Below are 26,127 nucleotides of genomic sequence, written 5' to 3'. Positions count from 1 at the left end.
CCACAGGAAAACCTGCCCTTAACACCAAAAACACACACATTCTCAGATGGCGACCTCTTCGATGGTACTTTCTGGTAACCCGGGCAGAACACATGTATGAAGACAGAGGTAAATATCCTAACTCTTGACAATCAGTCAGACAACATTGAAGCAATGGAGATCAGTACAGACACAACTGGTCCATTTGAGCCCACGACTGGACAACTTCCTTTCAGAGTTGTTCTTTAATAAACTCCTGTAAAACTCAATTCAAACACTACTATTCTGATCTAACACCAGCACAGCAACAACAGTCCAATCAGTCACTCCTCCTACCTTTACTGATGAAGGGCCAGCAGGTACACTCCACTGTAGAGTTCCGTTGTGACAACATTAGTGCTTTAGCAACAGCACACTAGATTACCCAGTAGAATATGTCCACTAGGTTACACAGTAGAGAATGTCCACTAGGTTACACAGTAGAGTATGTCCACTAGGTTACACAGTAGAGTATGTCCACTAGGTTACACAGTAGAGTATGTCCACGAGGTTACCCAGTAGAGAATCGACAGGTCCATGGGATTTCTTCTTGGTTTCTTCCAGGCACAAACACACTTCTTCTTACCCACACATTCCTCTCTCTCTCTCGCTCTCTCTCTCTCTCATTCACACACATACAAAGTGAACAACACATTCACGTCTTTCCTGTCCAGTCACGTCACATCCTGGTTATCACAATGCGTCCTGTCCGCTCAGGAGCCACAGTGAGTCATCACTCCTGTCTCCTCACACGGCACAGAGCTCTTCCTGGTTGAGAAGAGGAGAAGCCTGTGCTGTGATCAACATGTCACTGCTGTTTCATGGTAGAGCTCTTCCTGGACTGAACTGAGGGGGGCGAGGCCAGAGTCCTCTCTGCAACACAACATAGCTCCTCTCTCTTCCTGAGCTGAGGGGAAGGCGAGGCAAGCCCAGAAGCCTGTCTATATTCACAAGAGTCCTCCAGCTCCACAACACAACACAGTCCTGTGAATAATGTGAATGCTGTGAACAGTCAGGCTGCTAGCCTAGCCTAACTCCACCGTGGCTGCTGTTACCCAGGCAAGACAGAATGGAGTTCAGTTCCACAGGAAGAGAGAGGCAGGCTGTGATTGGCTTGGTGACAGACGGAGTTGAGTAAACAAGGCGTGCTTAGTGGGAGCCCAGCCAACATGGTGGATTGGATGACAGGAGGGCCGGCCTGGGAGGACAACAACATGGTTGATAGGAGGGCCGGCCTGGGAGGAGTCAACAACATGGTTGATAGGAGGATAGGAGGGCCGGCCTGGGAGGAGTCAACAACATGGTTGATAGGAGGATAGGAGGGCCGGCCTGGGAGGACAACAACATGGTTGATAGGATGACAGGAGGGCCGGCCTGGGAGGACAACAACATGGTTGATAGGAGGGCCGGCCTAGGAGGACAACAACATGGTTGATAGGAGGACAGTAGGGCCGGCCTGGGAGGACAACAACATGGTTGATAGGAGGATAGGAGGGCCGGCCTGGGAGGAGTCAACAACATGGTTGATAGGAGGGCCGGCCTGGGAGGACAACAACATGGTTGATAGGAGGGCCGGCCTGGGAGGACAACAACATGGTTGATAGGAGGGCCGGCCTGGGAGGACAACAACATGGTTGATAGGAGGACAGTAGGGCCGGCCTGGGAGGACAACAACATGGTTGATAGGAGGATAGGAGGGCCGACCTGGGAGGACAACAACATGGTTGATAGGAGGATAGGAGAGCCGGTCTGGGAGGACAACAACATGGTTGATAGGAGGGCCGGCCTGGGAGGAGGAGTCAACAACATGGTTGATAGGAGGACAGTAGGGCAACAACACACAAACCTTTGTGAATGTGAGGAAAGATTGTCAATTATACTGACAAGATAGTCAAGCGACCGCTCTAACAATGGAATTTTTATTTATTAATGTATATATATATAAAGATATTTTTTTCTTCTAACAATGGAAATACATGTCCTCAAAGACAGATCAAAGACCAGATCAGGTAGGACCATTTAGATGGAAGATACACATGTGAACAATAGGGCATAGAGATCGATAGAGGACTCATCTTTGTATCTGTGCCATTAAAATGTCTGTGACAGCCTCAATGGTGCTGCCCATACTATCTCCATTTTAAAGTAGTACATTTTCTTATTTTTCATTGGTTGATTTCTACCAACTCATAGGAATCCCCACCCAGTTGACTACTTTAAAATGGTGGAAGCCCTCAACGACAACGCTAAAACGGGTTATATCCATGATGACTCCTCTATCCATCTCTATGACAACAGGCACAACTCCGATGTAAAGTATTTTTTTTCAAAGATGACAAAAAGCCACGTGAGTCCACATATCAGTGCATTCATTCGTATCAACCTAACCATTACAAAATGTAGTAGTCAGTCTGTCAGTAGTCAGCCAGTCAGTCAGTCAGTAGTCAGTCAGTTAGTAGTCAGCCAGTCAGTAGTCAGCCAGTCAGTCAGTAGTCAGCCAGTCAGTCAGTAAGTCAGTAGTCAGCCAGTCAGTAGTCAGCCAGTCAGTCAGTCGTCAGCCAGTCAGTCAGTAGTCAGTCAGTCAGTCAGTCAGTCAGTCAGTCAGTCAGTCAGTAGTCAGCCAGTCAGTAGTCAGCCAGTCAGTCAGTAGTCAGTCAGTCAGTCAGTCAGTCAGTAGTCAGTCAGTCAGTAGTCAGCCAGTCAGTAGTCAGCCAGTCAGTCAGTAGTCAGCCAGTCAGTCAGTAAGTCAGTAGTCAGCCAGTCAGTAGTCAGCCAGTCAGTCAGTCGTCAGCCAGTCAGTCAGTAGTCAGTCAGTCAGTCAGTCAGTCAGTCAGTCAGTAGTCAGCCAGTCAGTAGTCAGCCAGTCAGTAGTCAGCCAGTCAGTCAGTAGTCAGTCAGTTGTCCGTCAGTAGTCAGTCAGTCAGTAGTCAGCCAGTCAGTAGTCAGTCAGTCAGTCAGTAGTCAGTTAGTCGTCCGTCAGTAGTCAGTCAGTCAGTAGTCAGCCAGTCAGTAGTCAGTCAGTCAGTAGTCAGTCAGTTAGTAGTCAGTCAGTCAGTAGTCAGTCAGTTAGTAGTCAGTCAGTCAGTAGTCAGCCAGTCAGTCAGTAGTCAGTCAGTCAGTCAGTAGTCAGTCAGTAGTCCGCCAGTCAGTCAGTAGTCCGCCAGTCAGTCAGTAGTCAGCCAGTCAGTCAGTCAGTAGTCAGCCAGTCAGTCAGTAGTCAGTCAGTAGTCAGCCAGTCAGTCGGTAGTCAACCAGTCAGTAGTCAGCAGAGCAGGCACAAGGACAGTGATGAGGGGGAAGTATAGCCTAGCCTATCTGCTGACTCTGCTAGTTTACGGATTGACCTACAGTCACCTCTAACTGAGATACTCTCTCCCGCACGCACACACACACACACGCACACACACACACACACAACCAAGAATCCTTTCATAGAAGACAAAGTTATACCTGCCGGGAAACGTTTATGAAATTAGCCGACTTGACAAAATGCCTCATCATACTGACAAAGCTCCTTGAGTGAACCTACTGTATGGAAGAATGATAAATGACTTAATGTCAAACATCTTTAAGGTTTAACACTCTTAAATAGACCTACTAAATAAACCTTTTGTCAACATTATCAGGAACTTTCTAGCATGTATGTCTACTGACTGCCTCAGCCAATTCCCCTACTATAGTTTCTGAAAGACCTGTTACTAGGTTAGGCTAATCATTATAGGACACAGACGGACACACACATCCCTTGTAGTGACTGAGAGGCTGGAGGGCCAGTAGACTAGGAGATGAGAGAGATGGTTAACAGGGGTGATACAGACTCCCCAAATAACACCCATCTGATTGTAAGACTGACATATATGTCTCAATTACTGTACATGAACTCACTCTGGGTTATCCCATGAATAATATCAGCCTGATAATAACAGGCTGCTAATAGGATAATAGGATAATACGAGTCTAGTTGTTATCCCTCAGGGTTAAACATGACAACATTGTTTCCTCGTTATTTCAACTCAATCCAACATCAATCAAAATACTTGTTTATTCGATGTTGACATCAGGTCATTGCCGTGGGATGTTTAGTTATCAAATGAATTCTTCCTTTCCTTGTAGTATGGACAAAGCTTGGTATATAAGCTTAGATAATATAATCAATAGAGTAGCCCACTGTCTGTCTAGCTCGTGAGAGTATTGACCTCATTACTCTAGTTGTACTGTAGTCTCATCCTAAAGAGATTGTGTAACAGTGTCTCGTGGCTCAGAGGGATTGACTGTGGGACTGCAGTCTTCTCTCTAGGTTAGTTATTGACAGTAGTCTGAGCCCACATTGGCCAGAGCAACGCTGCTATAACAACACGTGTCAATTCCAATGAAAGTCAACCAGCACTTCATCAGCACTACTGAGCAACCATAGACTTCTGTTCCACTGTTTCACTGGGGTGAAGAAAAACATGGCCTTTTTCCCAACTCACAGAGGGCCCATTCAGCAGCTAGGCCAGGCTATCTCCAGGGAGGGCCCGTTCAGCAGCTAGGCCAGGCTATCTCCAGGGAGGGCCCGTTCAGCAGCTAGGCCAGGCTATCTCCAGGGAGGGCCCGTTCAGCAGCTAGGCCAGGCTATCTCCAGGGAGGGCCCGTTCAGCAGCTAGGCCAGACTATCTCCAGGGAGGGCCCATTCAGCAGCTAGGCCAGGCTATCTCCAGGGAGGGCCCGTTCAGCAGCTAGGCCAGGCTATCTCCAGGGAGGGCCCGTTCAGCAGCTAGGCCAGGCTATCTCCAGGGAGGGCCCGTTCAGCAGCTAGGCCAGGCTATCTCCAGGGAGGGCCCGTTCAGCAGCTAGGCCAGACTATCTCCAGGGAGGGCCCATTCAGAAGCTAGGCCAGGCTATCTCCAGGGAGGGCCCGTTCAGCAGCTAGGCCAGGCTATCTCCAGGGAGGGCCCGTTCAGCAGCTAGGCCAGGCTATCTCCAGGGAGGGCCCGTTCAGCAGCTAGGCCAGGCTATCTCCAGGGAGGGCCCGTTCAGCAGCTAGGCCAGGCTATCTCCAGGGAGGGCCCATTCAGCAGCTAGGCCAGGCGATGTAACGCAACTTACTGTGAATGTGAACAATAATGAAAACAAAAGTCAAATACTAAAGTATGCAAAGGAAATAGGAACTAGATTTGGAGGCATGTGAGTTCATTTTCTACTGAGAGGAAGCGTTCAATTCAAACAAGCATGGTGCAAGGCAGAGGGACAAGCTGCAACTGGACACCTGTACAGTTATCTTAAGGTTCAACATACAACCATCTTCATTCAGAGAGAAAGACACGTGTATACACACACACACACACACACACACACACACACACACACACACACACACAAGTCAATATTTCTAAGGTCTCAAAACCTTGGTTAGAGAACATAGACATGTAGAACAGGACTGTTAATTCTAGTCCTGAAGAGAAAGGACCTCACCCAACCGCTTGCTGTGCAGCCGATGGATTCATTTCATTGGTCTACTCTCACTAGGGGGAATCAGGTCTGGTATTGACTGAGAACACATTTTCAAACACAGCAACAACCTGGGGAATAGTTACAGGGATGAATGAGCCAATTGGAAGCTGGGGATGATTAGGTGGCCATGATGGTATGAGGGCCAGATGGGGAATTTAGCAAAGACACCAAGGTTAAGACACATACTCATACAATAAGTGCCATGGGATCTTTAGTGACCACAGAGAGTCAGGACTAGGGTTGCACATTTTGGGGAATATTCAGAGGTGGAAACTTTCCATGGGAATTAACGGGACTATATGGGAATTAATGGGGATGAACGGAAATATATGCAAATTAATATGAATTCCATTTAAATGTAAATGTTTTTTGCATTGGATATATTTACCATATTTTTTATTTTAATTTTTTAACTAGGCAAGTCAGTTAAGAACAAATTCTTATTTTCAATGATGGCCTAGGAACAGGGGGTTAACTGCCTGTTCAGGGGTAGAACGACAGCTTTGTACCTTGTCAGCTCAGGGATTCAGTCTTGCAACCTTCCGCTTACTAGTCCAACGCTCTAACCACTAGGCTACCCTTCCGCCCCATATCATATGGAGACAGAAACATAAACCTTTTACCTTATCATAAGTACACACACTGCAATTGTAAATTATTAAATTCTTCCAATAGAAATAAAAAAAAACAATTTAGTTACGAATTGAACTATAATTAAATGAGTTGACTCTTCACATGGGATGATTTCACTGAACAACAAAAGAAAGGGAATATCTAATGATCCCCAATGATCCATCGCATCTCCCAAAAATGTTCTCAACATACATCTGTAAAATGATAGTCTAGAAACTAAAGCTTTGGTTGTCTTCCTCTCAGGCTTCCATGTCTTCTCCCTGGACCTCTTCAATGTCCAACTCTTGAACATCAGACTCTGAGGCCTCATGTTCACTGTCCCTTTCCAACCTTGTTGGGGATGGCTCGTTGTCAGACTCAAAAAGCCTCAAATTTGCCTGGATGGCCACCAATTTTTCAACCCTTGTATTTGTCAGCCTGTTGTGTGCTTTGGTGTGTGTGTTCCCTACCAAGAACCAGATGCGCTCTGAGACGGCTGATGTTGGTGGGATTTGGAGGATGATGGAGGCAACAGGGGAAAGAGTCTCAGATCCACATAGTCCCTTCCACCAGGTGGGTGATGAGATATGTTGGCACGACTGCCATATTGCATCTCCATCCCAAAGCCCTTGCACTTCGTCAGACTGCCAAGAACCTTGCCCTCATCCAGGCCAAGGTGGCGAGACACGGTAGTGATGACACCATAGGTCTTGTTGATCTCTGCACCAGACAGGATGCTCTTGCCAGCATACTTGGGGTCCAACATGTACGCTGCGGTGTGTTTGGGCTTCAGGCAGAAGTCTTCACACTTTTTGATGTATTCCAGAACTGCAGTTTCCTCTGCTTGGAGCAACAGTGAAGTGGGCAGGCAGTACATCTTCTCTTACATCTGCAAACAGAGTCTGAACATCAGACAGGATGGCATTGTCTTCCTCAATCCGTGCAATGACTACTGCTATAGGTTTCAGGAGTTTCAGGCTGCTTACCACTCTCTCCCAAAATACATCATCCAGGAGGATCCTCTTGATGGGGCTGTCCATATCGGCAGACTGTGATATGGCCATTTCTTGGAGAGACTCCTTCCCATCCAGGAAACTGTCAAACATGATGACAACACCACCCCAACGGGTGCTGCTGGGCAGCTTCAATGTGGTGCATTTATTCTTCTCACTTTGCTTGGTTGGTGAGGTAGATTGCTGCTATAACTTGATGACCCTTCACATACCTAACCATTTCCTTGGCTCTCTTCTGCCTTCAGCTCATCTGCAATGTAGAGGCCGGTGTGTCTGTGCTCTTGTAGAATACTGGTTGAGGGGTGGAGATGATGTAGTTAATTATTTCTTGCCCACGAACATTTGACCACCCATCAGAGATGATTGCAATACAGCCTGCTTTCTCTATGATTTGCTTGACCTTCACTTTAACTCTGCATCTTGAAAATAAGTAGATAAAGCATGTCTGGTTGGAGGGGTGTATGCTGGACGAAGAACATTCAGAAATCTCTTCCAATACACATTGCCTGTGAGCATCAGAGATGAACCAGTTGCATACAGCTCGAACAAGACATTCATCAGCATTTCTCTGACTACGTTCCTCCATTGAGTCAAAAAAACTTCTGATTCTAGGAGGACTGTGAGCGGTTGATATCAATAAGGTGTCTGAATCATAATTTCCACCTCGAATAGAAGTAGAGGGACTTTTGTCAGAGGTTGCTTGTTGTGAGCGCAGAGGGAACTTTATGCACTTCGTCGTGTATTGGATCTGTTGTGGCGGTACGCAAATTGGGAGTGGGTCTAGGGTGTCTGGGATGATGGAGTTAATGTGGGCCATAACCTTCCTCTCAATGCACTTCATTATTAAAGAAGTAAGTGCTACAGGGCAGTAGTCATTGTGGCGTGAGGCCTAAGAGTTCTTGGGAACAGGAATGATGGTGGTCAGTTTAAAACACATAGAAATATAAAAAGAACATAGACTACCCACCCCAACTCACGCCCTGAACAACCTAACACAAAGACATAAAAAGGAACTAAGGTCAGAACGTGACAGTGTCCTTTAATGCTGTTGCATCTCACATGTTTCATTGACCACAACATTCTCCAGCTGAAAACTAAGCCTTATCTTTTAATGGCTTTGAAATCTCTTGCTTTGACCAAGAAATGTTAACAAAACACCACAGATCAGTGTGACTGATTGGGGGTGGGGTGGGGTGGGGTGGTGTGTGTGTGTGTGTGTGTGTGTGTGTGTGTGTGTGTGTGTGTGTGTGTGTGTGTGTGTGTGTGTATACACGTGTGTTTGTGTGTGGGGACAAGTGAGTCACAGTACACAATCTGATTTGATCCATTTGGCCCCAACGGCATTACCATGAACCAAGGGCTCAAACAAAACCCCTCCTTCTACAGTACAGTAGAAATGATCACATCATGTCCAGTACATGGAGCACCATACCTTCACCATCACCATCCTTTACTGTGGAGTTAGTGCTCAGGGTACAACACCTGCTGCCTCTGCAGCCTGTATGGTCACGTCCCAAACAGCACCCTATTCCCTACATACTGCACCTATGAGCCCTGGTCAAAAGTACTGCACTCTATAGGGAATAGGGTGACAATTAGAACGCATCCAGTATCTATCCTATAGCCTGTGGGGACCGAAGCGGTTTCCCACTGACTCTCTCCCGCAGTCCCACGGCTCTGCTCTACACTCCTACATCCTCATTACGACCTGCTACTGATGCAGCTACTTCCTCCCTGGATTAAAGCTTCCTTTCCTCTCATCCTCTGCCTACTGTACCAGCTCATACAGAACTATCCAGCCCCCCCAAACAACTACATCAAGGCTTTGCCTGGGTTTAATATATGCTGCGTTTACACTAACCCTGGAGGATGCAGTTAGAAGGAGAGCCAGAGCCTCTAAATAGATGAAGACAGAAGGGAAGACTTCCCCAGTGTTATTCTGTTCTGGCTTTTCTAAAGCACCAGGACTCATGATAGATACTGGTATCCAGGGAGACAGTAAAGCAGCTGCCACCGCTGCTGTTTCTGTTTCTGCTGCTGGTTCTGTTTCTGCTGATGCTTCTTCTGTTTCTGCTGCAGGTTCCCTTTCTACTGCTGCTAGTTCTGTTTCTACTGCTGCTAGTTCTGTTTCTACTGCTGCTAGTTCTGTTTTTACTGCTGATAGTTCTGTTTCTGCTGATGCTTCTTCTGTTTCTACTGCTGATAGTTCTGTTTCTACTGCTGATAGTTCTGTTTCTACTGCTGATAGTTCTGTTTCTACTGCTACTAGTTCTGTTTCTACTGCTACTAGTTCTGTTTCTACTGCTGCTAGTTCTGTTTCTACTGCTGCTAGTTCTGTTTCTACTGCTGCTAGTTCTGTTTCTACTGCTGATAGTTCTGTTTCTACTGCTGCTAGTTCTGTTTCTACTGCTGATAGTTCTGTTTCTACTGCTGCTAGTTCTGTTTCTACTGCTGATAGTTCTGTTTCTACTGCTACTAGTTCTGTTTCTACTGCTACTAGTTCTGTTTCTACTGCTGCTAGTTCTGTTTCTACTGCTGATAGTTCTGTTTCTACTGCTGCTAGTTCTGTTTCTACTGCTGATAGTTCTGTTTCTACTGCTGCTAGTTCTGTTTCTACTGCTGATAGTTCTGTTTCTACTGCTGCTAGTTCTGTTTCTACTGCTGCTAGTTCTGTTTCTACTGCTGATAGTTCTGTTTCTCCTACTACTACTAGTTCTGTTTCTACTGCTGCTAGTTCTGTTTCTACTGCTACTAGTTCTGTTTCTACTGCTACTAGTTCTGTTTCTACTGCTGCTAGTTCTGTTTCTACTGCTGATAGTTCTGTTTATACTGCTGCTAGTTCTGTTTCTACTGCTGCTAGTTCTGTTTCTACTGCTACTAGTTCTGTTTCTACTGCTACTAGTTATGTTTCTACTGCTACTAGTTCTGTTTCTACTGCTGCTAGTTCTGTTTCTACTGCTGCTAGTTCTGTTTCTACTGCTGCTAGTTCTGTTTCTACTGCTGCTAGTTCTGTTTCTACTGCTACTAGTTATGTTTCTACTGCTACTAGTTATGTTTCTACTGCTGCTAGTTCTGTTTCTACTGCTGCTAGTTCTGTTTCTACTACTACTAGTTCTGTTTCTACTGCTGCTAGTTCTGTTTCTACTGCTGCTAGTTCTGTTTCTACTGCTACTAGTTATGTTTCTACTACTACTAGTTCTGTTTCTACTGCTACTAGTTCTGTTTCTACTGCTACTAGTTCCGTTTCTGTTTCTACTAGTTCTGTTTCTACTGCTACTGCTGCTAGTTCTGTTTCTACTGCTACTAGTTCTATTTCTACTGCTAGTTCTGAATCTGTTTCTACTGCTACTAGTTCTGTTCTGTTTCTACTAGTTCTGTTTCTACTGCTACTAGTTCTGAATCTGTTTCTACTGCTACTATATCTGTTTCTGTTTCTACTGCTACTAGTTCTGTTTTTCTGATTCTACTGCTACTATTTCTGTTTCTGATTCTACTGCTACTAGTTATGTTTCTGTTTCTACTGCTACTAGTTATGTTTCTACTGCTACTGCTGCTAGTTCTGTTTCTACTGCTACTAGTTATGTTTCTACTGCTACTGCTACTAGTTCTGTTTCTGTTTCTACTGCTACTAGTTCTGGTTCTGTTTCTACTGCTGCTAGTTCTGTTTCTACTGCTACTAGTTCTGTTTCTACTGCTACTAGTTCTGTTTCTGTTTCTACTGCTACTAGTTATGTTTCTACTGCTAGTGCTGCTAGTTCTGTTTCTACTGCTGATAGTTCTGTTTCTACTGCTACTAGTTCTGTTTCTACTGCTGCTAGTTCTGTTTCTACTACTGCTAGTTCTGTTTCTACTACTACCAGTTCTGTTTCTACTGCTACTAGTTCTGTTTCTACTACTGCTAGTTCTGTTTCTACTACTACCAGTTCTGTTTCTACTACTGCTAGTTCTGTTTCTACTACTACCAGTTCTGTTTCTACTGCTGCTAGTTCTGTTTCTACTACTGCTAGTTCTGTTTCTACTACTACCAGTTCTGTTTCTACTGCTACTAGTTCTGTTTCTACTACTGCTAGTTCTGTTTCTACTGCTACTAGTTCTGTTTCTACTGCTGCTAGTTCTGTTTCTACTACTGCTAGTTCTGTTTCTACTACTACCAGTTCTGTTTCTACTGCTACTAGTTCTGTTTCTACTACTGCTAGTTCTGTTTCTACTGCTACTAGTTCTGTTTCTACTGCTGCTAGTTCTGTTTCTACTACTGCTAGTTCTGTTTCTACTACTGCTAGTTCTGTTTCTACTACTACCAGTTCTGTTTCTACTGCTACTAGTTCTGTTTCTACTACTGCTAGTTCTGTTTCTACTGCTACTACTTCTGTTTCTACTGCTACTAGTTATGTTTCTACTACTACTAGTTCTGTTTCTACTGCTGCTAGTTCTGATTCTACTGCTGCTAGTTCTGTTTCTTTTTCTACTGCTACTAGTTATGTTTCTGTTTCTACTGCTACTAGTTATGTTTCTGTTTCTACTGCTACTAGTTATGTTTCTACTGCTAGTGCTGCTAGTTCTGTTTCTACTGCTGCTAGTTCTGTTTCTACTGCTGCTAGTTCTGTTTCTACTACTGCTAGTTCTGTTTCTACTACTGCTAGTTCCGTTGCTACTACTACTAGTTATGTTTCTACTACTGATAGTTCTGTTTCTACTACTACTAGTTCTGTTTCTACTACTACTAGTTCTGTTTCTACTACTACTAGTTCTGTTTCTACTGCCGATAGTTCTGTTTCTGTTTCTACTACTACTAGTTCTGTTTCTACCTGCTACTAGTTCTGTTTCTACTGCTGCTAGTTCTGTTTCTACTGCTGCTAGTTCTGTTTCTACTACTACTAGTTCTGTTTCTACTACTACTAGTTATGTTTCTACTACTGCTAGTTCTGTTTCTACTACTACTAGTTCTGTTCTACTACTACTAGTTCTGTTTCTACTACTACTAGTTCCGTTTCTACTACTACTAGTTCTGTTTCTACTGCTGATAGTTCTGTTTCTCCTACTACTACTAGTTCTGTTTCTACTACTACTAGTTCTGTTTCTACTACTACTAGTTCTGTTTCTACTACTACTAGTTCTGTTTCTACTACTACTAGTTCTGTTTCTACTACTACTAGTTCTGTTTCTACTGCTGATAGTTCTGTTTCTGTTTCTACTACTACTACTAGTTCTGTTTCTACTACTACTAGTTCTGTTTCTACTGCTGATAGTTCTGTTTCTCCTACTACTACTAGTTCTGTTTCTACTACTACTAGTTCTGTTTCTACTACTACTAGTTCTGTTTCTACTACTACTAGTTCTGTTTCTACTGCTGATAGTTCTGTTTCTCCTACTACTACTAGTTCGGTTTCTACTGCTGATAGTTCTGTTTCTACTGCTGATAGTTCTGTTTCTACTGTTGATAGTTCTGTTTCTACTGCTGATAGTTCTGTTTCTACTGCTGCTAGTTCTGTTTCTACTGCTGATAGTTCTGTTTCTACTACTACTAGTTCTGTTTCTACTGCTGATAGTTCTGTTTCTCCTACTACTACTAGTTCTGTTTCTACTACTACTAGTTCTGTTTCTACTACTACTAGTTCTGTTTCTACTACTACTAGTTCTGTTTCTACTGCTGATAGTTCTGTTTCTCCTACTACTACTAGTTCTGTTTCTACTGCTGATAGTTCTGTTTCTACTGTTGATAGTTCTGTTTCTGTTTCTTCTTCCACTACTGCTGCTAGTTCTGCTGCTACTGCTGTTGCCTGGGCAGTTCTCGCTCTACCTGGCCTAGTTATTCAACAGCTATCCCCTCTCCTCACAAGAACACTAATCACAGCCCTGCCCGACACTTAATCAGTTCAAGACTAATGGGAATTCACCCCTCTGCTCCGTAATATGTTCAGGGGACAGACAGCAGTCCTCCTGTAAGTCAGTGCTCAGCAGTAGTCAGCGTTTCCCAGCTCCGGTTCTCCAGTACCCCCACCAGCACACATTTCTGTTGTAACCTGGGACAAACATACCTCATTCAACTCCTTTAGGGCCTGATGATTAGTTGAATCAGGTGTGCTTGTCCAGGGCTACAATAAAAATGAGGACTGGAGTTGGGAAACCCTGTGTTAGATGCTGTACTGATTACTTTCACAGCCATGGATGACTTAATAACCACCGTGGCTTGGTTTGTTGTGGTGATCAGATGACAGAAGAATACCTCTGTCTCTATGGCAACCTACGGTACAGTGCTACTGTACACATTGGGGCATTGCCATTCAGCGCACCTGACGTCTTGGCATGGTATAGTAGGAGAGGCAGAAATATTACCTGCATAAAGCAGGGCATGGCAAATTACATTCATCTCTAACTATAGCAGAGTTCTGGGAATTAGCATTCAGTCAGTGTAGCCTTAAATCACATTCATATTCATCACACATCCAAACACAGCCATCATCAACAGAAAGACCTCTAAAAAACACTGAGATGAACACTGGTTAAAAGGCTCTACCTAGAAGCACCTAGTGTGCATAACATATCTGCTGTGTGTACACAGTACATACTTGGGAGTGGAGGGTGTTGAGCATAAACACAGGCGCCCCGGGCCCAGCATAGGGGGATGCAGCCACTCCTCTCCATGATGGCCGCAGCAGCGCCTGTCTTTCTATCCCACCACCAGACCCTGCAGCCTGAACCAGCCCCAGGCTCCCTGACCCTGTCCCCTTCCACAACCGCATAGAGGCCAGGCCAGGCTGCTGCTTCTTCCTCTGCCCCTGAGGACCCCGGCACAGCCCCTCTCCGCTCCTCACAGCCCCTACCGCTGCCCCCCTCGGACCCGATCACACAGCCCTGCCTCAGGGGAGAAAACTGTGGGGTGAGGAGGAGAAGACGTCAAGGGAGCAACTCAGTGAAATCCTCAAGAGGTTTTAATCCTAACATCCACCTTGCCTGACAGACAGGCTGTTTCCGGGTCAGAGGTGTTTGGTGTCACTCCAAGAGGGAGTGAGAGAGACAGAGACAGAGATAGAGAGAGAAAGAGAGAGAGAGAGAGAGAGAGAGAGAGAGAGAGAGAGAGAGACAGAGACAGAGACGGAGACAGAGAGACAGAAGATCAATATGGGACAGGTCTGTGTTGTCAGCTCCTTATCTTCCGATTCCTCTTCAGATCCCCTCAGCGTTGGCTTCCAGCCTCTAAATAAATCCCTCTGCGTGCCTCTGCACAGCCTTGTAAATTAATCAAGCCCGGGAGGCAGCTGACTTGGAAAACAGTGTAGTAGAAGACACAGAGGAGGCAAAAAACCAAAACAATCCTTCAGTTAGTTCAGCACTACAACCGCCTGTCTACTCCAATGTGACAGCCTTGTAATCCAGGACAAGCTGCTGCTGCTGCTGCTGCTGTTAAACCCTGCTGCCGAGTCGGCTGTGTCAGGAGGGAGTGTGAGCTGGGTTTGTGTGTGACTCAGAGAGAGAGAGAGGTAGAGGTAGGGAGAAAGTGAGGGAGGCGGGAGGCAGGGTGGGAGGAAGGGAGGAGAGAGAGGGAACCTCATTTAGGGAACTACACTCAGCTCTTCTCCTGTTTACAAAATGGACAGCGGCTGTTACATCCAGGGTCATGACTAGCGTTCAGTTCATTAGCAAACAATATCTCTTCTTCCTCCTCCTCTTTCTCCTCCTTACAACAAGGTCTGCCCCTATGCCTCTGGCTATCAATCAAAACATGTCCCTCCCTCTCTCATTTCCTCCCTTCTTCCTCTCCTCCTCTCTCCTGAATGCTTTCCATTTGCAGCATTCCATTTTCCTCCAAGGTGAGGAAGAGGAATATTGATGACGTTACATAAGATGTTTTCAGTGATATGAAAAGTAACTCTGCAATGCTATCACCATCCTAGTGAATGTCTGGGATCAGATACTGGATCTGTGGTGTGATGAGGTCACAGCTATCTCCCTGTCTTAGTGGCAATGGAGCCTTTTGATTCCACCAATCACAGAACAGAACAGAGGTTCTATGGAATAACGTCATAATGCATGAATTAGGCCTAGACTATTACATACACAAGCAGTTCTAAACCTGCTGCAAAACACAATGGTATCATCAAGCTTTGATCATTTAAATCAGCCGGGGGGGTCAAATGCATTCCATGGGGGGCCTAGCGTCTCCTAGACAACCAGGTGAGGAGAGTTCCTTACTAATCAGTGATCTTCCTTAGTTCATCAATCATGTACAACGGGGGAGTGAAAACCCCCTGACACTTGGGGAATGAGTTTGACAGATGATTGACCCAGAAAACGATAGTTTGATGTGTTTAGTCACTCCACTCAATTGAAACTCTGTGAACAGACAGACGGCCTGGTTTGTACCCACTGACTACCTCAACAGCTCTACAGGATGGTGCTGTTCTATAGTTCTCTCCAGCACAGGCACAACCTCAATTATTCACTATAGAGAGGAGAGAGATCTGGTTGTCATTGGGTTCTTTCACAGTATAGGCCTTCTGTCTATAGTACATCCTTTTTCCACATGCACCCAGTATAAATTGAATTCAATCAATTCCTCTCAAGGGGTGCTACATCAATTCCTAATTTTCAGCGAGCGCATTAACACACTTTAAGGCTTCATCCAAAAAGGCACCCTAGTCTCTTTATAGTACACTACTTTAGATCAGGGCCCATAGGGCTCTGGTCAAAAGTAGTGCACTATATAGGGAATTTGGGACATAGTGTGAGACCAACAAAATGTTTTAATTGCTGCAATTACCATGACAATTATTCAAGATGTCTGTAAAACTAGAGAAGAACAAATAACAATATTAATTGTGGCTGTGAATCACCCCGACATGAAAACAACAAACCCAATCAAGAGACAAATCTCACTCTACTCATTACACACATCACACACAGGCAGTTCTATGGTCCGTTTAAACATTCAGAAGTGAGTGTGTGTGTGTGTGTGTGTGTGTGTGTGTGTGTGTGTGTGTTTTTGCAACATGTTTTTCTGGGCCTGTAGCTGAAACAAAGAGAGAGTAGATTGCACCTGCCATGAACAGCTTTCATTATGTAACCAAGCAGTGATTTATCACAGCCAGATCTAGCCTAGCTCTCCACAAACTAAAACCTTCCACTAAATCACACTAACCTTCAAGCAACGCCAAGGTGCTGCAGCATTGCTTTCTTCAAGCGGAATACAGATGCTTCAAGCCTGTGTGTCTGTCTACCTCAAATCAGACACAGAACCAGGGACACCATCCATTCACATAAGAGGCCAAAACAACACTACATAACAAGGTGATAAAAACCGATTTCAAGTGTTCATAACAATCGGAAATCTGTATTATTGGACACCAATTTGTCCGAAAAAAGAAAGAAAAAATGACACCTTTATTTAATCTTTATTTAACCAGGCAAGTCAGTTAAGAACACATTCTTATTTTCAATGACGGCCTAGGAACAGTGGGTTAACTGCCTGTTCAGGGGCAGAATGACAGATTTGTACCTTGTCAGCTCGGGGAATCAATCTTGCAACCTTACTGTTAACTAGTCCAACACTCTAACCACCTGCCTCTCATTGCACTCCACGAGGAGACTGCCTGTTACGCAAATGCAGTAAGCCAAGGTAAGTTGCTAGCTAGCATTAAACTTATAAAAAATAATCAATCAATCAATCATAATCACTAGTTAAAACTACACATGGTTGATGATATTACTAGTTTATCTAGCGTGTCCTGCGTTGCATATAATCGATGTGGTGCGTATCGTTGCTCCAATGTGTACCTAACCATAAACATCAATCTTCTTAAAATCAATACACAGAAGTATATATTTTTAAACCTGCATATTTAGCTAAAAGAAATCCTGGTTAGCAGGCAATATTAACCAGGTGAAATTGTGTCACTTCTCTTGCGTTCATTGCACGCAGAGTCAGTGAATATGTAATAGTTTGGGCCGCCTAATTTGCCAGAATTTTAAATAATTATGACATAACATTGACGGTTGTGCAATGTAACAGGAATATTTAGACTTATGGCTGCCACCCGTTAGATAAAGAAAGAATAAACATCTTGTTTTCGAGATGATAGTTTCGTATTTCTGTGTGTTATTATGTTATAACTAAGTCTATGATTTGATAGAGCAGTCTGATTGAGCGATGGTAGGCAGCAGCAGGCTCGTAAGCATTCATTCAAACAGCACTTTCGTGCGTTTTGCCAGCAGCTCTTCGATGTGCTTCTGCACTGTTTATGACTTCAAGCCTATCAACTCCCGAGATGAGGCTGGTGTAACCGATGTGAAATGGCTAGCTAGTTAGCGGGGTGCGCGCTAATAGCGTTTCAAACGTCACTCACTCTGAGACTTGGAGGGGTTGTTCCCCTTGCTCTGCATGGGTAACGCTGCTTCAAGGGTGGCTGTTGTCGATGTGTTCCTGGTTCGAGTCCAGGTAGGAGCGAGGAGAGGGACGGAAGCTATACTGTTACACTGGCAATACTAAAGTGCCTATAAGAACATCCAATAGTCAAAGGTTAATGAAATACAAATGGTATAGAGAGAAATAGTCCTATAATTCCTATAATAACTACAACCTAAAACTTCTTACCTGGGAATATTGAAGTCTCATGTTAAAAGGAACCACCAGCTTTCATATGTTCTCATGTTCTGAGCAAAGAACTTAAACGTTAGCTTTCTTACATGGCACAAATTGCACTTTTACTCCAACTCTTTTTGCATTATTTAAACCAAATTGAACATGTTTTATTATTTATTTGAGGCTAAATTGATTTTATTGATGTATTATATTAACTTAAAATACGTTTTCATTCAGTATTGTTGTAATTGTCATTATTACAAATAAATAATAAATAGGAAAAAAAATCGGCCGATTAATCGGTATCGGCTTTTTTTGGTCCTCCAATAATCGGTATCAGCGTTAAAAAAAAAATATAATCGGTTGACCTCTAATATGAACCCTGGTAAAAGTGTCGGTATGTACTGTATAACAGATGCAGGATGGTTCATACTCTGTTTATACTGCACCCCATTCAAGAGGACGTCAGTCTGTCAGATGATACCGGCTTTTGGTGCAGTTATCCAGTCTTGGCCAGGCCACGACTCTCCAATACTGCTGACTGACTATGGATCAACACAACCAATCAGCTGGATGTTATTTAACTGTACACAACTAACCACTTAACCTGTCTGTCCTCACAGCCAGCTCCGTCCTAACCCTGTGAGTACAGAGAGAATTTAGAGATGTTTCCACTGATAGTCTGTCGCAACACACTCGCACAGGGAACATGGCTGCCTCCGAGCCCTAGATATCAGCTTAGAAACCCCATTATGTCTAGAATAATGGGCTCCAGCTCCATACATACATACAGTGCCTTCAGAAAGTATTCATACCCCTTCACTTATTCAACATTTTGTTGTGTCGCAGCCTGAATTCACCCATCTACACACAATACTCTATAATGACAAAGTGAAAACCCTATTCACACCCTTGAGTCAATATCTACCAGAATCACCTTTGGCAGTGATTACAGCTGTGAGTATTCCTGGGTAATCCTCTAAGAGCTTTGCACACCTGGACTGTACAATATTTACACATTACATTATTATTTTTAATATTCTTCAGGCTCTGTCAAGTTGGTTGTTGATCATCGCTGGACCAGGCTGGTCACAAGAAAGAGCCTTCGATTTGGGACATGTGAAGGATGTGGATATATGCCTTTGTTGGAGCTACATAAATAAATAAATAAATAACACTAAAAAATAACCCAATGGCACAAGGCTCTGAGCCTGAGCACACTGCTTAGACCCCTGCGCCACGGCAGTTCACAATTCTCTCACAAGGCTCTGAGCCTGAGCACACTGCTTAGACCCCTGCGCCACGGCAGTTCACAATTCTCTCACAAGGCTCTGAGCCTGAGCACACTGCTTAGACCCCTGCGCCACGGCAGTTCACAATTCTCTCACAAGGCTCTGAGCCTGAGCACACTGCTTAGACCCCTGCGCCACGGCAGTTCACAATTCTCTCACAAGGCTCTGAGCCTGAGCACACTGCTTAGACCCCTGCGCCACGGCAGTTCACAATTCTCTCACAAGGCTCTGAGCCTGAGCACACTGCTTAGACCCCTGCGCAACGGCAGTTCACAATTCTCTCACAAGGCTCTGAGCCTGAGCACACTGCTTAGACCCCTGCACCACGGCAGTTCACAATTCTCTCACAAGGCTCTGAGCCTGAGCACACTGCTTAGACCCCTGCGCCACGGCAGTTCACAATTCTCTCACAAGGCTCTGAGCCTGAGCACACTGCTTAGACCCCTGCGCAACGGCAGTTCACAATTCTCTCACAAGGCTCTGAGCCTGAGCACACTGCTTAGACCCCTGCGCCACGGCAGTTCACAATTCTCTCACAAGCAGGGAGAGTACTTGATGATACTGAATGAAAAAGGCACATTTACCCTTTGAGTTGTTTCTGTTTAAACCCTGTAAACACACGAAAATAACTCTGTAACCACACGGAATTAACCCTGTAACCACACGGAATTAACCCTGTAAACACACGGAATTAACCCTGTAAACACACGGAATTAACCCTGTAAACACACGGAATTAACCCTGTAAACACACAGAATTACCCCGTAAACACACATAATTACCCTGTAAACACACAGAATTACCCTGTAAACACACAGAATTACCCCATAAACACACAGAATTACCCTGTAAACACACAGAATGAATGGGTCAAAAATGTACGTTCATCCAATTATGGCAATTCCAAAGTGAAACTATGAGAACAGGCTGTGCTAGCCAGCCATGTTGAGGTCTTGCCATAGATTTTCAAGACGATTTAAGTCAAAACTGTAAGTCTGGTGAGAAATTAAATAGCTATCAAACTGGAAGAGATTTTCATTCCTTCATTCCTTTGCAGAGATGTTTACTGCAACTAATACTGATATTTTCCAATAGATCATTTTCTCCAGTACATGTTGTTCAAACAATTAAATATTGATGAAGAATCAGAGAGAAATGCTGATTGCAGGAGATGAAGACAGCCCCATCATGCCTTTAGCTTCAGCCATGGGCCCCCTCCAGGAAGCTAACAGAGTCACATAGCTGTATGTACTGTATAGGGAACAACATGTGGAATAGCTGTATGTACTGTATAGGGAACAACATGTGGAATAGCTGTATGTACTGTATAGGGAACAACATGTAGAATAACTGTATGTACTGTATAGGGAACAACATGTGGAATAACTGTATGTACTGTATAGGGAACACCATGTGGAATAGCTGTATGTACTGTATAGGGAACAACATGTGGAATAGCTGTATGTACTGTATAGGGAACAACAAGTGGAATAGCTGTATGTACTGTATAGGGAACAACATGTGGAATAGCTGTATGTACTGTATAGGGAACAACATGTAGAATAACGGTATGTACTGTATAGGGCACAACATGTAGAATAGCTGTATGTACTGTATAGGGAACAACATGTAGAATAGCTGTATGTATTGTATAGGGAACAACATGTAGAATAGCTGTACGTACTGTATAGGGAACAACATGTGGAATAGTTGTACGTACTGTATAGGGAACAACATGTAGAATACAATCTGGCTGCACTCATCTAGAGCAAGTCTAGGTGCAGTTTGTCCTTTTTCTATAATAACTGCACACACTCTACCAGCACTTCACACATAGCACTAATAACTTAAAATGACAGAATCTTTACTGCCAGGGTAAAATACACATAGCACTATTAACTTTAAATGACAGAATCTTTACTGCCAGGGTAAAATACACATAGCACTAATAACTTAAAATGACAGAATCTTTACTGCCAGGGTAAAATACACATAGCACTAATAACTTTAAATGACAGAATCTTTACTGCCAGGGTAAAATACACATAGCATTAATAACTTTAAATGACAGAGTCTTTACTGCCAGGGTAAAATACACATAGCACTAATAACTTTAAATGACAGAATCTTTACTGCCAGGGTAAAATACACATAGCACTAATAACTTTAAATGACAGAATCTTTACTGCCAGGGTAAAATACACATAGCACTAATAACTTAAAATGACAGAATCTTTACTGCCAGGGTAAAATACACATAGCATTAATAACTTTAAATGACAGAGTCTTTACTGCCAGGGTAAAATACACATAGCACTAATAACTTTAAATGACAGAATCTTTACTGCCAGGGTAAAATACACATAGCACTAATAACTTAAAATGACAGAATCTTTACTGCCAGGGTAAAATACACATAGCATTAATAACTTTAAATGACAGAGTCTTTACTGCCAGGGTAAAATACACATAGCACTAATAACTTAAAATGACAGAATCTTTGCTGCCAGGGTAAAATCCCCCGGTACATACCAGCGTAGTATGATGATATCCTGGAAATATCTGCAAGGGAAACAGAGAGAAGTATGTTAGGATGGCATTACTCAGGGTATTTACATGAGCTGACTGTGGAGGCCAGCCAGAAGCCAGTAGCCAGCAGCACCTGTGCAGATACAGCCCCCTAGAGGTCATCTGTTCAGCACAGCCCAGAGGCTGTTAGACTGCACTGCCAAAGGCACTGGGGTCTTGGCCTGCTTGCACAGAACCTTTGCTGTTTCAGGTGATGTAATGGTGACTGTCATCTCAAGTAGTAACATTATACATTGATGGTACTGGACATTTCTTAAAGGCCAGCATGATGGTAGCAGGCTGGTGACTCATGAATTGATTTGGAGAGATGGTGGTGAAAGTGGTAGAAGAAGAAAGAAAGAGGATTAATCCTGGATGGAACGCACCCAATCTTGACACAGGATGTGCTTCTGTTTCTGATGACTTTACAATTGATTAGCCCTAATTTAATAAGCATTAAGCAGTCTAGGCTATTTTGTCCACACACAGTGTTTTGGATTCAGCACAGCGCTCCCTGTCTGCCTGTCTGCAGTCAGTCTAATTATTTTTTTAAATCGTCCGATTACTTAGTATCAGCTTTTTTGGTCCTCCGATAAACGGTATCGGCGTTGAAATCGGTCGATCGGTCGACCTCTACTAGATACCACATCAGAATTTCACTGGCTTCTTTAGGGTGGGATACTGAAGGGCTGGCTACATTATTAGACAGATGAAAAGACAGACAGACAGAGACAGACAGACAGACAGCACAGGAGGTTGGTGGCACCTTAATTGGGGAGGACAGGCTCGTGGTAATGGCTGCAGAGGAGAGGAATGAGTGGAATGGTATCAAATACATCAAACACATGGATGTGTTTGATGCCATTCCATTTACTCCGTTCTGGCCATTATTATGAGCCGTCCTCCCATCAGCAGCCTCCACTGACCGACTGGCAGACAGTGGTCCTGCTATCAGTGAGGAGCCAGGAGCAGCTAAGCTCATCAGTTAATCATAATGCTCATTATTCCTGACTAAACCTGTCTCAGCAGAAAGCACAGCGGAGGAGATGATAGAGAGATGATCTGAGAAAACAGCAGTGAATAAATAAGTGATTCATGATGTAAGACTTCAGATGGAAATAAGTCAATTCAGTTGTTTTTGAAAATGTTTCATGTTGAGCGCCAGGGCTTCAAATGACATGGACGTAGTCATGACCTAGGAAACTAAGCCAGAAACTGAGAGAAGTTAGCAATTATATGGTACAGTGATTGTATATTCCCCTCACTGATCAAAATAAATGGTTCTATCATGTAATATTGATGTGACTATGAAATGCCACTGTTTTGTTTGTATTAGAGAATGAATGGTTAATAAAGGTTTTCTTTAGACGTGTTCATATGAATATGACGGGGACTAGTCAACAAATTACACCCTATTCCCTACAAGGTGCACTACTTTTTGCTGGGGAGAAGAAGAAAAAAATCGATAGTTACATATCGGGATATTATTTTTGACAATATATCATATCGTATCATTTTGACAATATCGGAATATTTATTTTTTCGCTGGATGGCACTATAATCCAGTATTTTTCCTTCCTTCCTTCCTTCCTTCCTTCCTTCCTTCCTTCCTTCCTTCCTTCCTTCCTTCCTTCCTTCCTTCCTTCCTTCCTTCCTTCCTTCCTTCCTTCCTTCCTTCCTTCCTTCCTTCCTTCCTTCCTAAAATCTTTATTTAACTAGGCAAGTCAGTTAAGAACAAATTCTTATCTAGAATGACAGCCTACCAAGGAACAGTGGGTTAACTGCCTTGTTCAGGGGAAGAAAGACAGATTTTTACCTTGTCAGCTCGGATTCGATCCAGCAACCTTTCATAGCTTGTTCTCAATCTTGTTTTTAAATAGGAAGCCTTATCGGCGTTCAGCAGTTTTATGTCCTTGTTTTGTCTTGGCTCTATCTTTTCCCACTGTAGCAGACATATGGTTAGCTTGTACACTAACATCCCACACACTGGAGGCTTGCAGGCGCTGCAGCACGTCCTTCAGCAGAGAGACTCTACCCTGGCTCCATCCAATGATAGCATTTTACAATTTACTGAACTGGTATTATCCCATAACTACTTTGTCTTTGAGTCAAACGTTTTCTTTCAAATTCAGAGGGGAAGCCATGGCCTCCCCCTTTTTCCCCAACTATGCAAACCTGTATGTGGGACAATTTGAGGAAGCACTCCTTTACAAAACAGAGACGTACCCCCTACTTTCTAAAATCCTCCTATGGAAGAGATACACAGATGATGTCTTTGTGCTCTGGGAAGGAAGTCAGCAGGAACTAAATGAATTCCAAACTTTACTAAACGAGAGCTCTGAATACCTAAAATTCACCATGCAGACTGATGAGAGAAAAATAAACTACCTGGACTTATGCATTATCAAAGAGAATGATGCATTACACACAGACTTAAACACAAAGCCCACAGACTGCAATACCCTGCTACGTTGACAGTATGCATCCCCTTCCCCTCAAGAATGGTCTACTATATAGCCAGCTGTGTGGGTAAATGAATCTGTGGCCACCAGACAGATGTTGACAGCAAAGCTCAAATAAAAAAGACAGAAATTCTAAATGCGAGGCTATAAGGACAAAACTCTCGATGCTGCAATGGTGAAAATATCTGAAAAACCAAGAGAGGTTATTTTAGGTGGTTGGAGAATTTAATGGCTCTTTTCTGGATTTTGATAATTAGTGGGTATCGGCCTAATTCTGCTCTGCATGCATTATTTGGTGTTTTACGTTGTACACGGAGGATATTTTTGCAGAATTCTATATGCAGAGTCTCAATTTGGTGTTTGTCCCATTTTGTGAATTCTTGGTTGATGAGCGGACCCCAGACCTCACAACCATAAAGGGCAATGGGCTCTATAACTGAATCAAATATTTTTAGCCAGATCCTAATTGGTCTGTCGAATTTTATGTTCCTTTTGATGGCATTGATCGTTCACAGCTTTGTGGAAGTTACCTGTGGAGCTGACGTTCAGGCTGAGGGATGTATAGTTGTGTGTGCTCTAGGGCAGGTATTCCCAAACCCCAGGGGTCCTCGCAATGCCGTCGGGGGTATACCAAATAAAAATGTGATTCACATTTATTTATTTTTTATTCACATTCTATTATTTTTATGTCTTCATCATTTCCAAACAGTACATTAATATTTTCCAACGGGGTTATACATTTGGGTGAGGTTTTTTCTTGCCTGAGTAACCTTGTTTCACTGCCAAAAAATAAAATGAAACTATCTAGTGTTCAGAGAAATAACAACACAATGTCAAATACAGGTAGCCTAGTTAAATAATTAACATGCAATCACATGAACTATTACTCTCTTGCGGGAATTCCACTAACGGTCCGGTCCGTATGTAGTCAAACCTAGCTGCAGCTCATGTTGGTATCTGTACTGATGGCGCAAAAGCCATGACAGGGAGACATAGTGGAGTGGTAGCGCATGTGTAAGCAGTTGCTCCCAACGCCACATGGGTACACTGCAGCATCCACCAAGAGGCTCTTGCTGCCAAGGGAATGCCTAACAGCTTGAAAGACGTTTTGGACACTACAGTGAAAATGGTTAACTTTGTTAAAGAAAGGTCCCTGAACTCTCGTTTATTTTCTGCAGTATGCAATGATATGGACAGTGACCATTAAGAGGTCGACCGATTATGATTTTTCAATGCCGATACCGATACCGATTATTGAAGGACCAAAAAAAGCAGATACAGATTAACCGGCTGATTTTTTTGTTTTATTTGTAATAATGACAATTACAACAATACTGAATGAAAACTTATTTTAACTTAATATAATACATCAATAAAATCAATTTAGCCTCAAATAAATAATGAAACATGTTCAATTTGGTTCAAATAATGCAAAAACAAAGTGTTGGAGAAGAAAGTAAAAGTGCAATTTGTGCCATGTAAGAAAGCTAATGTTTCAGTTCCTTGCTCAGAACATGAGAACATATGAAAGCTGGTGGTTCCTTTTAACATGAGTCTTCAATATTCCCAGGTAAGAAGTTTTAGGTTGTAGTTATTATAGGAATTATAGGACTATTTCTCTCTATACCATTTGAATTTCCTTAACCTTTGACTATTGGATGTTCTTATAGGCACTTTAGTATTGCCAGTGTAACAGTATAGCTTCCGTCCCTCTCCTCGCTCCTACCTGGGCTCGAACCAGGAACACATCGACAACAGCCACCCTCGAAGCAGCGTTACCCATCGCTCCACAAAAGCCGCGGCCCTTGCAGAGCAAGGGGAACAACTACTCCAAGCACGAAAGTGCTGTTTGAATGAATGCTTTCGAGCCTGCTGCTGCCTACCATCGCTCAGTCAGACTGCTCTATCAAGTCATAGACTTAGTTATAACATAATAACACACAGAAATACGAGCCTTGGGTCATGAATATGGTCGAATCCGGAAACTATCATCTAGAAAACAAGACGTTTATTCTTTCAGTGAAATACGGAACCGTTCCGTATGTTATCTAACGGGTGGCATCCATAAGTCTAAATATTCCTGTTATATTGCC

The 26,127-nt window shown here is 43.4% G+C and overlaps 1 protein-coding gene across 14 annotated transcripts in view; it reads right to left on the bottom strand.

Moving 5' to 3' along the window:
- LOC110507293 (focal adhesion kinase 1) overlaps nucleotides 1–26,127 on the bottom strand; it is a 149,110-nt gene that overhangs the window by 108,850 nt on the left and 14,133 nt on the right. For 7 of the 14 annotated variants that reach the window (XR_016484031.1, XR_016484033.1, XR_016484029.1 and 4 more), the window contains exon 2: nucleotides 21,537–21,566. Coding sequence is in view for 6 of the 14 variants with exons in the window: in XM_090188502.1 (XP_090044628.1) it covers nucleotides 21,537–21,566 (30 nt within the window). In the remaining 8 variants the exon portion in view is untranslated. Of the gene's footprint in view, nucleotides 1–315; nucleotides 1,126–13,702; nucleotides 15,084–21,536; nucleotides 21,567–26,127 lie in introns of those variants that run through there. The other 7 variants (XR_016484026.1, XR_016484027.1, XM_090188501.1 and 4 more) reach the window with 2 other exon arrangements.

The sequence above is a fragment of the Oncorhynchus mykiss genome, chromosome 2 (assembly GCF_057628025.1).
Source record: "Oncorhynchus mykiss isolate SJ-2025 chromosome 2, ASM5762802v1, whole genome shotgun sequence".
NCBI lineage: Eukaryota > Metazoa > Chordata > Actinopteri > Salmoniformes > Salmonidae > Oncorhynchus > Oncorhynchus mykiss.
This window is presented reverse-complemented; position numbering and strand designations above follow the sequence as displayed.